Source organism: Cornus florida, unplaced genomic scaffold (genome assembly GCF_030987335.1).
Source record: "Cornus florida cultivar Cherokee Brave unplaced genomic scaffold, ASM3098733v1 CherokeeBrave_3.0.0_Hap2_Chr04, whole genome shotgun sequence".
NCBI lineage: Eukaryota > Viridiplantae > Streptophyta > Magnoliopsida > Cornales > Cornaceae > Cornus > Cornus florida.
Window position 1 is genome coordinate 56,750,947 of NW_026775574.1, and position 13,997 is coordinate 56,764,943.

Below are 13,997 nucleotides of genomic sequence, written 5' to 3' on the forward strand. Positions count from 1 at the left end.
TACTTAATTAATTAAGATATATTATTCTATCAGTAAGCATTTTTCTGCAATTAAAGCTCTAAATGGTATACCAACCAACACCATTTTGGTTGACAAGACCTTCATTACATTAAAATATTAACCATCATATCATGAGCTAATACTAATCTATTTGCTCAAACAATTATAGCTAGAATTTTCAGATCTGAATACTTTAATCCATCAAATATATAGTGGTTTTAATTATGTATCAACAGATTAGTGTCTACGAAGCATAGAATTCTGATACACCTTAATTTGATCATGATCATGAATTTTGAATATTGCATGCATTATTTACTGTATCTGATTGTCTTCGTGAAGCAGAATCGTTTTTATAATATTAAATTTGCTTTATGACCTTTTAGCATTTATTCAAAGAGAATTGTTTGACTTGGAGCCCATCAAACTTTCAAGTAACCAAACTCGGAATTTACAATTTGTTTCAGAAACCAATCTCTTATTTATTTTATAGTTTTCCTTTCCCCCAAATTTCTTTTGCTTAAGGACTTCATTTCTTTCCCAACTAAACCAATCTCTTAATTAAGTCTATTACTTTGGCTCCGTTTGTTTAGACATAAAATATTTTTTTATTTTCTGATGTTTGTTTGTTGTAAAATATTTACGAAGAAAAAAAAATATTAAAATTTAACAAAAATAATTTATCCATCAATTTTTAACAAATTATTTTACATATCTTACCCAATGAACTCGACCTCAAACTCGACGTAAACCTTTGCCAAACACGACAAAATAAAAACTAAAATATTTTTCAACATCGAAACACGTAGCCTTAGTTTGCATTAGTTTTTTTCCCCAAGTTTGCATTAATTGTACTAGCTAGTTTGAATAACAACAAATTGGATTGACTTTAATAACACTAATTAATTTATTTATTCAATCAAATTTATCTAATTTTATGTTGGGTTCGAACAGAAGTGGTATTTTGGAATTGGAATTTAGAAAGATTTTGTTCAAAATTTTAATTATTATTTTTTAAAATTTTAATTTCAAGATATTAATTTCATGTAACAGAACAAAATAGTTTTATGGATTCTATAAAATACCAAATTTATCTAATTTTAGAAAGGAAAATAAATAAATAAAATAAAATAAAATTCCCAACCACCACCATAGGAGAAAGTATTAGATATCCGGGATATATAAAACACTTTGAGAGAGTGATAGAAAGAGATTAAGAATGAAATATCTTATTGATTAAAAAAAAAAAAAAAGAAGAAAAAAACAACAAACAAAACTTTATGATGGTCTGGCCTCACGTGCATGAGCATGAAGGCAATTGTCTTCTCTGTAAAATAAAAGAGCTTAGTTGGACAAAGTACAAATTCCAATTATTCCATCACCTAAAGCTCTTTAATCATAAAAAGTCAACTGCTCCACATTGAATCACAACCGTTCAATCTCTCCGTATGGCTCACAAGGACCAATCATAGTTTGCCACATCATATTCCACAATATATTTATTATATGTACACGCTATTGACAACTAATTGTTCGGACTTTAGATTAGACAATTAATCTCTCATCATCTTTCCCAAGTCTACAAGTGAATGCCGCCTAGGCTTTTTACTCACTCAAGTTGCTGTGATCGCAGCTGCCATGGGCACACGGTTGACCACAATCGGGGCCGCTCAATATAGTTTGAGGCGGTTAATAATATAAAATCAATTTTTAATATTCAATATATTAATTTTAAAAAATAATTAATTATGTTTGTTTAATAATCACTTTTCTTGCTTTTTGAGATTTAAAGTTAGTAATTAATTTTTTTATTTTTTTATTTTACATAGTAATTATTGTATGCTAGTTTTGTATTTTTTTTTTTTTTTGAGTAATTTACATAGACTTACTTTATGGTTTGCCATAATTATAAGCAGCACCCTTCCTATTTCAGAAATTACGCGGACCTTTCCTATTTTTGAAAATACCTTACACGGACCTCTCTTATGTGTGACGGACCGTTAAATACACTAACAGAGCTGTAGAAATTACTGAAATACCCTATTCTTGGCATCTAAAATTACGAAACTATCCTCTCCATGACATCAGCCTCTTAGTTATACAACTATACATTCATTTGGAGGGAAAATTGCCATTAATGTGTCTGTTTCCCAAAACAGCGTCTTTTCATCTGCCTTACCAAACTAGTGTCATGTATTGTGATCACTTTGAGAGAGAGAACGAACGAACGAACGTTTGGTTAGGGTTTGTGCATATGAAGGATTAACCAAAGATCGCATCAACAGAGGAGTTCGCTTCCCATATTTGGCAACAAATCCAAGTTCGTATTTGCAAAGAATGAGTTAGGGTTTGCGCATAATATAACTTTGTCTTATTGTTATAATCATTAAAATCTGTGACATTAATTACACATTTTGTTTTTGATTTACATTTGCAATACAGATCCATGTACCTTAAATCACCCAAGCTTGAAGCTTTTCCCTTTGAACTTGTAGACATGTTTTCAAAAACGAAAATCCAGATATTTGAAGAACAAATCGTAACCCACAAAACCTTCGTTTTTCTCCAAATATTTGAAGAACAAATCGTAACTCACAAAAATCAAATTTTCATATTTTTGGGAAGATAACAAATCGTAACTCAGAATTCAACCTTTAATTTGTAGATGAACAAAACTTACCCAAATGGAGCCCTAAGTTGCAGACAGATGAACAATCTTCTTCTTTATCATTTTTCTTCAAATTACATAACAATCTTCTTCTTCTTCTTCCTCTCCAAAGCTCCCAATACTTGATTTGCACAACACAACCAATATGGAGCAGCTTCTCACAACGGCAACAGTTTCATCTTCTTCTTCTCTTCAACCCTAAGAGAACCGTTTTGTCGCACAACAGTTATACATGGGTCTTTTATATATATATATATATATATATATATATATACATACATAAAATATATATCATATATAGTAGTGTTCAATTGCTCTCTTGTCAGTAGAGAGTTATATACTCACTTTTAATAGTGGCCTTAGGATTTAATCCGACGGACAACCTTCCTTTCACTGTATTTAGGAAATTTAATAATTCTTTCAATTACCATCCAATTGAAATGACAAAAGTAGACACTCCCTTAAAGAAAACAAAAATAAAAATATTTTATAACTAATTTGAGCAATTGAACACGTAGGAATCAAATAAAAAATTAGTAAGTCTCTTCTGCCCAAAAAATAAAATTAGAGATTATTGTGTACTTTGTGCGAAAAAGAGAGAGAGAGAAAAAAAAAATTCTAAATTACAAGAATTATACTAAAAAGACTTCTCTGAATTACACTAAAAATACTGTCGCCAGTTTCAATGCCATTTCACTAATAATTACAAGAATTTTTGGTTGAGGTTTTGATGGTTAGAGTTCTTTTAATTAAGATATTGTGTTCTTTAAACCTAATTCTAAACTACGTTTTTTGGGCACATGAATAATAAATGTTAGAGATGATACAACCCTAGAAATTACAAATCACAACACATGACTTCATAAATAAATAAAAAAATAAAAAAACAGGTCAGACTAACCATGAACTGAGAAAAAAGAAGTACTATGCTATCAAACTTAAATAATTTTAAACCATCTTAAACTTTAATTGATTTTATGTCAAACACTAAATTGCCAGTGTTTTATTTAATTCCTAATGTTCAATTGACAAATTTAGTAGCAAAATATTTTTATTTTTGTTTCTTTTAAGTGGTGTCTACTTTTGTCATTTCAATTGGATGGTAATTGATAGAATTATTAAGTTTCCTAAAGACAGTGAAAGGAAGGTTGTCCGTCGAATTAGATCCTAAGGCCACTATTAAAAGTGAGTATATAACTCTCTACTTACAAGGGAACAATTGAACACTACTAATATCATATATATATATATATAATTTTAAATATAATATGAAATAATATAGGCAAGGGTATTTTCTGCATTTCATGAAAAATAATAGCTGATGTCATCATTTTCCGTCGTTGATTGCCGCTGACTCTCACAGAAGGGTGGTCCGTGTAGGATATTTTTAAAAGTTGGAGAGGTCCGCGTAATTTTCAAAACAAGAAGGGTGCTGCCTGTAATTATAGCAAACCATAAGGAAGATCTGTGTAAATTACCCTCTTTTTTAAAAAAAAAAAATACCCCCTGTATATATAACCAATTCAACAAATATATATATATATATATATATCTTGAGGTTTTTTTACACCTATTCTATTAATTATTGAATATATATTGAGGTTTTTTTACACCTATTCTATTATATATATATATATATATATATTCAATAATTAATAGAATAGGTGTAAAAAAACCTCAATATATATTCAATAATTAATAGAATAGGTGTAAAAAAACCTCAAGATAGAGGGGAAAACCCAAAAAAAAAAAAAAAAACACTAGAATGATGGGAGGGGAGGAGCAAAAAAATAAATTTTGGAAAGGTAATAATATAAGAAAGTAATTAAAATTTTGGGGCCTCTCCGCCTATTAGTTGAGAAGAAAATAAAATTTTTAAATAAAAATACACGAGAAAATAAATTTTTTTGAACCATTTATTAATTGGGGCCTTAAGTCGCAGAAAATAAAATTTTTAAATAGAAATACACGAGAAAATAATTTTTTTTGAACCATTTATTAATTGGGGCCTTAAGTCGCGTAAGACTTTAACCACCCCTTATCACGGTTAGACGAAAGTCAATTAAATAGTTTACTTTATCAATTAATATATATGTATAAATATCATCAAGCAAGTTAACAAACACTATAAGTGAGACCAAAAGTGAATATTCAACCAAGTTTACGCGTGGTACACTTTGATAGCGAAACTTTTAGTTGGAATTTAATATGCATTTTGACTTGTATGTTCTGTGTTTTTAACTTTTCATTAATAATATATGTGCTTTTAAAAAAATATGTGACACTACATGCCTGGCGTAGACACATAAGAAATATGTTAAAAACAAAATAAATTGACGCGTATATACTCGTTGTTTTCTACTATGTTTCTTCTTATACAAAATATGCACTTTAACAAACTTGAATTTTCAATCTTTTACTTAGATTTTTTTTTTTTTTTTTTTACTTAGATGGCAAGGAGGATGTTGTGGAATTTATTATTGTTGCATTGTTGGGCTCTAAGGGGTGCTACTATTAATATGTTTCTTTCATGACAATAAGTCCAGTTAACCCAAAACTTTCAGGGTTGGGCTTAATGGGCCAAACATCCACGAGGTCTTGGGCCTGAATTCTTTATTTGATGAGCTTGCCTAGATACTGGCATAGACCGTGAGATTCACAGTACGCCTTAGTATGGGTGGTACTTGATCTTGATGGTTGATCCTCGTCAGTTTCTCTCTCTATTCTTCGAATTTGTAAGCAAGGACACGCAGACTCTCGCCGTATCTCTGGAATCATCAGCAAACAGGTTAAATTCGAAGCCACTTAACTTAATTTCACTTTTTGGTCTCTGATTTGCAATTACTTCACTTATTGTGTTTTTGGTTATATATTAACCAATTTTGCTCAGATCATATGCTTTGATTCATTAGTATGTGTATTTATTGTAGAATCCCTATATCAATGTATATGTGTATCTGTGAATACTTACACGGGCGGTCTGTAATTTGATACTTAGGGTTTGATTTTCTGAGTAAAATTCCTCTGATTGTTCCTCTTGAAGGGGTCACAAGTACTTCCAAAATGTGAACTGAATAGTGCTATATTTATTGTTGTTTTCGCTGAATTGATGGTATCTGATTCGGTTTAGGAATCTTATTCCCTTTGCTTCATGTTATAAGAATTCAATCTTGTGACATTGAACTCTTATCACTTTGCATTCGCAGAACAGCTAAAGAAGTAATTGAAGCAATGGAAAAACATCTTCTAGAGAGTGTACGCACGGTGGTTTTCAAAGAATCAGAGACTCTGGAAGGCTCTTGTCTTAAGATCGAGGGCTGTGATTTCAACCAAGGGGTGAACTATTCTGAACTTCTCAGGTCCTTGATCTCTACTGGTTTTCAAGCCTCCAAACTTGGAGAGGCCATTGACATCGTTAATCAAATGGTTAGTTTCAATTCTAAGAAAATCCCCCAAATTGGGTTTCTTTTTTTCTTTTCGTTTTTTTTTTTTTCCTGAATTTATTTGTCTAATTTTTGAAGTTAGAGTGGAGCCTTGCTGATGAGTGTGTGACGGAAGATTGTAGTGAGGAGGAGAGAGACCCGGCATATAGAGAGTCCATGAAGTGCAAGGTTTTTCTGGGTTTTACTTCCAATCTCATATCGTCTGGTGTTCGAGACACGGTTCGCTATCTTGTTCAGCATCACATGGTAAGTGAGTGATGTGATAGTGTTTTGTTTTGATATATTCAAATGGTATGTATGTGTCTGATGAAATCGTGATTGTACTATCAATTGCATGGAACTTTAGTCATTTTTATTTATTTATTTTTAAAGCAGATAAAGCAAAGTTGCTGAAACAAATTAGAACAAGCCATGATGTCGTAAAAAAAATTAACTTTAAATTAGTTTTAGTTCCATGTATTATGTTCAAATTGTGGTCCTTCGGAAAGGAAGAACAACAGAATTTGGTGTTGGATTCAGTTACATACCTGAGTTTTGGGATCTAACTCTGCATTATTGATGAACCAGTTTCTGTGTTCTGTGATACCCACCTTAAATATTTGCATAGTTGTGAACTATCCTGGCATACTATGTAATTGTACATCGTTATGAATCAATTCAATGAACAGTTTCAGTGATGGCCATTTTATTATTTTGACATTATCTAATACAAATGTTAACTTTATGAATGCATATTCTATATCCCCAAATGTATTGGTCGTCTTGACTTGACTCGTAAGTTATTGGGAAATTTGAGCAGTTCAGAGCTGGAATTTTTTCTTGCCTTGAGTTTTAACTCCCATGCTCAAGATGTTGAAATTATTGCATTCTGACTGCAGGTTGATGTGGTGGTTACAACAGCTGGTGGTGTAGAAGAAGATCTTATAAAATGTCTTGCGCCCACATATAAAGGTGATTTTACTCTGCCTGGAGCTCATTTACGGTCAAAAGGATTGAACCGCATTGGTAACTTGTTGGTTCCCAATGACAACTATTGCAAATTTGAGGACTGGATCATTCCAATTTTTGACCAGATGTTGGAAGAGCAGACTGTAAAGGCATTCCTCTCTACCTTGATTCCGTGCATACTACAGACAACTAGTTCAGAACTTTCTAAACATTTATTATTTTTAATAAAAACTTCTATTTTAACATTTTCTCACCTTGGTAGCTTCTTGGTTGCGTGGCTTTGGCTTTTTTCTGCTCAAATTTAGTTATGGTTGGATCTTGAGACTTGAATTTTTCTGGATCCATGAAAGCCTTTGACTATTAAGAGTTTCAAGCATGGAAGTGTGGTTTAGATCTGTATAAAATGCAACTCTATCGCATTATGTTGGTTAGAGATATGAACATCATGCCTCCACGTAATGAAAGAAAGAGAATGGTGATTGGTTCATAATGAGTTATTAATATTAACCCAAGTTTCTCTGGGATCTGCTTACTAGTGAGGAATAATACCTTATACATCATGCACATTGGTTGGTAGTTATTTTATAGAATGCTCAACCCGCTGCAAAAAGAAACACAACATTTTATCTTTTAGATTTTTTTTTTTTTTTTTTAATCTCTCACCCTCTCTCTCTTTTACTAGACCACTCCTTTTTTGTATTGTTTGTTCAGTTATTTTTTTAATCCTGCAATGCTCTGCTAGAACATAATGTACTTCAGTTCTAACCTTTCCTTTTTGTTTCACAGAATGTATTATGGACGCCATCTAAATTAATTGCTCGATTGGGGAAAGAAATAAATAACGAGAGTTCATACCTTTACTGGGCATACAAGGTGGGTGTCCATTCAATTGTATCTTGATTTTTCTAGATGCAAGCTTAAGATTTTTAAACTCATCATATTACTTCTGTATCTTCTTCTCTCTCTCTCTCTTTTTTATTATTTATTATTTATTATTTATTTAAACATTTGTATTGTTAATATTTTTGGTGATTTGCATTGGTCCACATGATATAGTAATCTTAAAATAAGAGGTACCTTTGCATGCACTTGCGCTGCTTCCTAAATACATATTGTCTAAGAAGTACAAACACTTGTATATGAAATTTCAAAGAAGTACAAACACTTATATGAGGAGCCGTATTCGTGTCGTTTTCATGTGCAGGATACCGACACTTTGCATATACTTCTTGACATGTGTCCGACTCTTTATGGACGTGTAGCCAATTTTTAAACAAATTTAACTATTTCTGACACTTGTTGATGTTCTCCTGACACTCGGCCGACATTTTTGGGACAATCCTCAACACAAATCTTATATAACACAAACACATCTAAGGTAGCCATGCCTGGTGATGTTGGAAATATGAACATATTTTTTTTTTTGAAAAGTAAAATTGACATTATGCGCATGATTATAAGTCTAGCATACAATGATACTTTTTTGACATAGGACAAAAAGACATGTTTTTAATTATAAAGTAGTGCCATAGTACATAATATAATAATCATTACAATATTCGCATAACGCCATCTTCTAGATTATGTAACTCTTAGTATAGAAATTAAACATTACTTAAAGCTATATAAAAGTCTTACTTGATATATATATATTTTATATTTCCGTATAGCCATGTCCACACCATGCCCATGTCCTACCGTTTTAGGATTCAACGTGCCACTATATCTGTGTCGTATTGTGTTTGTGTCTGTAGCATATTGACCTCTCAGGGTAGTTGCTTTGAGAACCAGCCTTTTTTTTTTCCTTCCTGTCCTTGTACTGTGCATCCAAGTGCTGAAACAAGTTTGTGGGAAATTATAGATCAAAATCTGGTTTGTGAATATTTTTGGATACTGTAAAATTGCGACAAATGATTGTTTAACTGAGCTCTTTGTTACAGTATTACAAAAGAAACTTGCATAACAGTTGGTAATCAGAATTTAAGAATGAATCTTATGGCCATGCAAGCATAACCTATCCAATAAGCCAAGCTCTTGGCATATAAAAAGTAAACATTTGTCTTCATTTCTTCAAGGCATTGGATTATAGGAACATATGTATGCTGTCAAGTTTGGCGTGTTATCTCAATATAAGTGCCTACATTGGCTTGATAACCTGATGCAATCTTTTTAGTTATGATTGTGTAATTTCTGAGTTACACTGATTACACCTCAGTTGCAATATTCATTTCTTTGCAGAACAATATTCCAGTCTTCTGTCCTGGCTTGACAGATGGCTCACTGGGGGACATGTTATACTTCCATTCTTTCCGCAACCCTGGCTTGATCATTGATATAGTGCAAGGTAATGCTTTCCCCTTCACTGTAATTTCATGAGACATATTATAGCTTATGAGGAATCTTCAATTCTTAGTCATATGAACAGATATTAGGGCCATGAATGGTGAAGCTGTCCATGCAAATCCCAGGAAGACAGGGATGATAATTCTAGGTGGGGGGCTGCCCAAGCATCACATTTGCAATGCAAATATGATGCGTAATGGAGCAGATTATGGTGTCTTCATCAACACGGCCCAGGAGTATGATGGGAGTGATTCTGGTGCCCGTCCTGATGAAGCTGTATCGTGGGGAAAAATCCGAGGTTCTGCCAAGACCGTTAAGGTTTAACATTTTTTTTTAATCCCATCTTTTTCTTGGCCGGCAACCTTCAACTTTCTTATATAGTAAACTTTATAGATTTCTTTTATATAATTGCATGGACATGTTGTATTGGTCACTATTTTGGTTATTACGTAGAAGCATGATTCTAATTGTGTTTCTTCCTTTTTCTGGTTCCAACTAGGTACACTGTGATGCAACTATCGCCTTCCCTCTGCTAGTTGCAGAATCTTTTGCCGCGAGGGGGAAGAAATCTGCCAAGACCAAGTCCTAATACAAATTTTGGGAAGATGCAGTTTATATTTGTCAATTACCCTTTATGTAGCCCTGAAGCGATTTAAAACTTATACTTAACTAGGGACTTTTCCACAGCCCAAAAGGATGTATCTACAACCCTCCACATACCCTTGGAGGTATGGGGAATTTGGATACAGCTACAAATGCTTTAGGAAAAATAGCTTTTCCAATGCTTGCCCTATATTATTGTGAGTTAGCTCTAGTTTAGGTAGCCAAGGCATTTTTGGGGAGACATATTATTATTGGGTCAGCATTGACGTCTTTCGACATATCAATTTTCTTGGAATAAGAAAGCTGTGTATTTGGATTCCTCTACTGAGATTATTTGTTTTGCGTGTGTGTATCGTATCATCAGGAACCTGACAAACCATTTGAGGTTTACCGTCTCTGAATCTATGCGACATGCTTGATACACCCGCCCCACTTTTTCTAAACAGTCTGAAAAGTTTCATAATCGTCATAACTTAGCATGTATGTCCGTGGGTAACAGGTAGTTGTTCAGTCTACCAGAAAGAAGTCGCAAAAAAAATTTTCATTTTATTTTTTATTTTTTGAATTGATGAAAACCAAGTACAATTATGAATTACAAATGCCTGTATTATACGAAATGAATGATCGGTGCTAAGAGTAGTAGACGTGATGATACAAATCTAACTTTCGTACTATTCACAAAAACTAGCTATGGTAATGTCTCAAACAATTGTACTTCCAAATTTCATGGACTGATGGAAGCTTTGAAGATTGCAGGGCCTGCTCACAGTTTCCTTCATCCACTAGACCATGGAAATATGATTCACTGCCCAAATTATTCGACTCCACTTGGGGTTTTCCGAGTCTGGTAGACTGCTGATTGACGGGAAGCTCGGTTGAACTCAACCTTCTCTGGAAGTCAGCATTTAATTCTGTATCTCGGTTGTTCTTCGGCAGTACTTCCAGAGAATCCGAGTCATCAGAAGAGGAGTCTAGCCGTGGATTTCTGTCAGATCTTGAATTTCCTTCCTTCACAGATGAAGATCCCGTTACCGCATGTCTTGCTCTTTGTGTTGGCTTATGGTTACTGCTGTGAACATTCTGTTTCCGGGGAAATGTACTTGAGTCCATTGTCCCACTACGCCTAGACTTGTCCAGCTCATCTTCACTTTCTGAATTCTGATTATCTGAATCATCAAAAGTTACAGGTGACAAGTTATTTGGTTTTGAAGGCTCTGCAGATTCTGTAAAAATTGGAGAAGGGTGGCATTCCTTGGAAGAATGCAAATGTGAAGTGGACTTCTCCAATGATCCACTCGTGTCTTCTCTGAAGCTCCAAGAATCTGCAGTTGGTGAGAGAGGGCAAGTGATTTTCTACCTGGTGATAGGAAATACTTGGAATCCTGTTCATCATACTTGGGCCCTATATCAAACTTATATTCATCATCATCTGATCCAGATTCATCAAAAAATACAGCAGCATTATCATATGAGCTTGTTTCTCTACAGTCTCTAGTAATGTTTCCTTCATCAACTGCCATAAAAGGGCGAACAGCATCATTTGCCAAGTTGTTGTGGTTAGAGTTTGTGACATCATAATCATCACCAAGAGTGCTAGAATGAGAATGAGAGGAGATGTTGCTGGATTGTTTTGTGATCGTCTCTTCTCCAAAATAATTGAAGTTCTCAGATTTCAAGCCATCTTGTAGGTCACTCAAATTCTTCCTCAGACTCCTGCTTCTTCATTTTCATTTTGATGACATGCTCATTCGCTTTTACAGCCTCGTCTTCTGATGAGCCCCTTTGAGAATATCTACCTACCTTTTCTAGTCTATTCGGCGCGTCATCATCAATTGAAGTCCTGCGCGGCCTCGAAGAAGCTGATTGACTAGATCTCTTAGTACCACCATGACCATCCTGGTAAAACCCCTCAGAATTTCTCACCAGGTAATCATGCTCATTCCTATATATTTGTTCATTGTGGATCTCATGATTTCTGTCATTAAAGGAGTTATTCACTGAGTTGTTAGCAAGAAGCTCACCCGGCAACTTTCAAGCATCATAATTTCCAGTCCCTTTGTCTTTTATACCACGAACATTTAACTTCTGTGATTCTGTGAAATACTGCCTTGAAATCTTGCCAAGGCTTCAAAGTTCTGCTGCAGCTCTAGCAGCAAATGCTTGCTCGTTCTGCAGATTCGGCAGCAGCCTGTGCTGCAGAGGTTGCATCTTTAAATTCCATATTCCAATTTTGAACACCAAATGAAAATTCATTCCTATCTCTAGAAAATGATTGCTCGACTTCCATCCTCTCAGCTCCTATTCCTGTGGGACAGAACAACGCATGTTATTAATAACAGACGGACATTTAATAGTAAGTTCTATAATTCAAGACTGAATACTGTACCTGAAGGTCTCACTTGAGGGCGAGAAGTTGTGGACGTTGTTTTAGTGCCACCAAGATCTGCTGAAGCAAAATTAATGAACCATCTGAAAATGGTCAAATCTTACCAGCAAATCATCAGGAGGCTTTGAATCTCCCTCACCAACTGAGTTAGGATCCCATTTGATGTTATGTTCCTCTGCAATTGCGCTCAAGATCCTAAGTTTAGTCTGCCCATCAGCTATAAATTTAAGTCACTATCCAACTCCAATAATAAGGTTGCTCCTTTCCTTGATCATTTTGCCTTTAACAAGTTTCATTACGGTATCCAATTTCTACTGAAAACATTTGAGAATAATATGTTTCAGATTCAGAGTGAAATGTGTCAATCATTTTTAACTAACCAGTTTTCAGCTTCACTACATTTTGTACAAAAATAATTTTGATTTTTTAATGTAATTCTTTTGTCTGTTACGAAGAAGCATGAAGTACCAGATGCGTTTGGGCTTATTGCATAATGAAAGTACTACCAGTAAAAATAACAACCAATCTTGAAATTTATAAACTGTAAACTGAGGATATCATTCAAGATTGTATAAATTTTTACGTACTTCTGTAACTCAATGATAGTCAAGCGTGCCACAATAAGTTTCATTTAGCTAACAATTTTGTGCTGAGACTCAGAAATGAAAACCAATGGCCACAATGACCACAGAAATCAATCTGTGTATGGGTGAGATATATATATATATATATATATATGTTGGGGAGTGGCTACACGCACTTTGCGCATTGGCCGAACTATAAAATCACTTCCAAGTACCAACATAAATTATTAAAATAATAAAAACTTTAGAAGGGAAAAAAAAGGGCATCATCTTCAACCACGTTTTTAAAAGGCTTGTCAACTTTTAAAGGCTATAATTGTCTTGATGCTCCTGCCTCAAGTGCCAAAACAAACCAACATAGAAATGGAGGGCCTCTATATCCCCTTCGTCCAAGATAAAACAAAAAAACAATTTTGTATTCCTTGCATCAACAACTGCATATTTAACATATAAGGTGCATTGTTAGTTAACATGCTTGCTTTTCAATTAGTAAATTTTATAGTAGTCACAAAGAGTTTATTCCCCAGCTTAGCTATTGCAACACAACTTCTCTGCTACTTCCATTTTTACTTAACTATGGACATTGGTGTGACAACTCAACCTCTTAATGCACTTTTCTCATTCACTTCAATACACAAGTACTTGCTTTCTGGGAGGGAGATGGGGAGAGAGAGTAAAAAAAAAAAAAAAAAAAAACTTTCAATTAGCACTAACACTATTCCAAACAGTTTTGTGCACTTAGATGTCTCCAGCCTGCATTTTTTAATTCACTGTACATAACCATTCGCCAACTACTTCAGGATCAAAGGGGCTCTTACAACAAGCAATATAAAGTTCATTGAAATACTGAAACCCAAAATAAGGCATTCTATCATCTAAAATTTGTAAAGCAGTGCCAATAATTACAAAAGTTGCACCACTCTCCTCCGATTGAGATAAGAGATTCGTCTGGTTTGATCATTGAATAATTAGGTTACAATTATAACCAGAACATTAACTTAAAATCAATATGAAAGTAACTG

General features: G+C 33.9%; 1 protein-coding gene across 1 annotated transcript; it reads left to right on the top strand.

The window, feature by feature from the left end:
- Window positions 1-5,307: 5,307 nt before the first annotated feature.
- Window positions 5,308-10,395, top strand: LOC132303295 (deoxyhypusine synthase-like). Its single transcript, XM_059800510.1, has 8 exons — window positions 5,308-5,456; window positions 5,875-6,094; window positions 6,190-6,357; window positions 6,990-7,208; window positions 7,846-7,932; window positions 9,298-9,403; window positions 9,485-9,720; window positions 9,902-10,395. Exons 1-8 carry the CDS (start codon window positions 5,362-5,364, stop codon window positions 9,989-9,991), a joined length of 1,221 nt encoding a protein of 406 aa, XP_059656493.1. The 5' UTR covers window positions 5,308-5,361; the 3' UTR covers window positions 9,992-10,395.
- Window positions 10,396-13,997: the final 3,602 nt, after the last annotated feature.

Coding starts and splice junctions, on each gene's coding strand:
- LOC132303295 (XM_059800510.1), top strand. CDS start 5,362: ATGGTTGATCCTCGTCAGTTTCTCTCTCTATTCTTCGAATTTGTAAGC. Junction 5,457..5,874: donor CTGGAATCATCAGCAAACAG/GTTAAATTCGAA, acceptor TTGCATTCGCAG/AACAGCTAAAGAAGTAATTG. Junction 6,095..6,189: donor TTGACATCGTTAATCAAATG/GTTAGTTTCAAT, acceptor TAATTTTTGAAG/TTAGAGTGGAGCCTTGCTGA.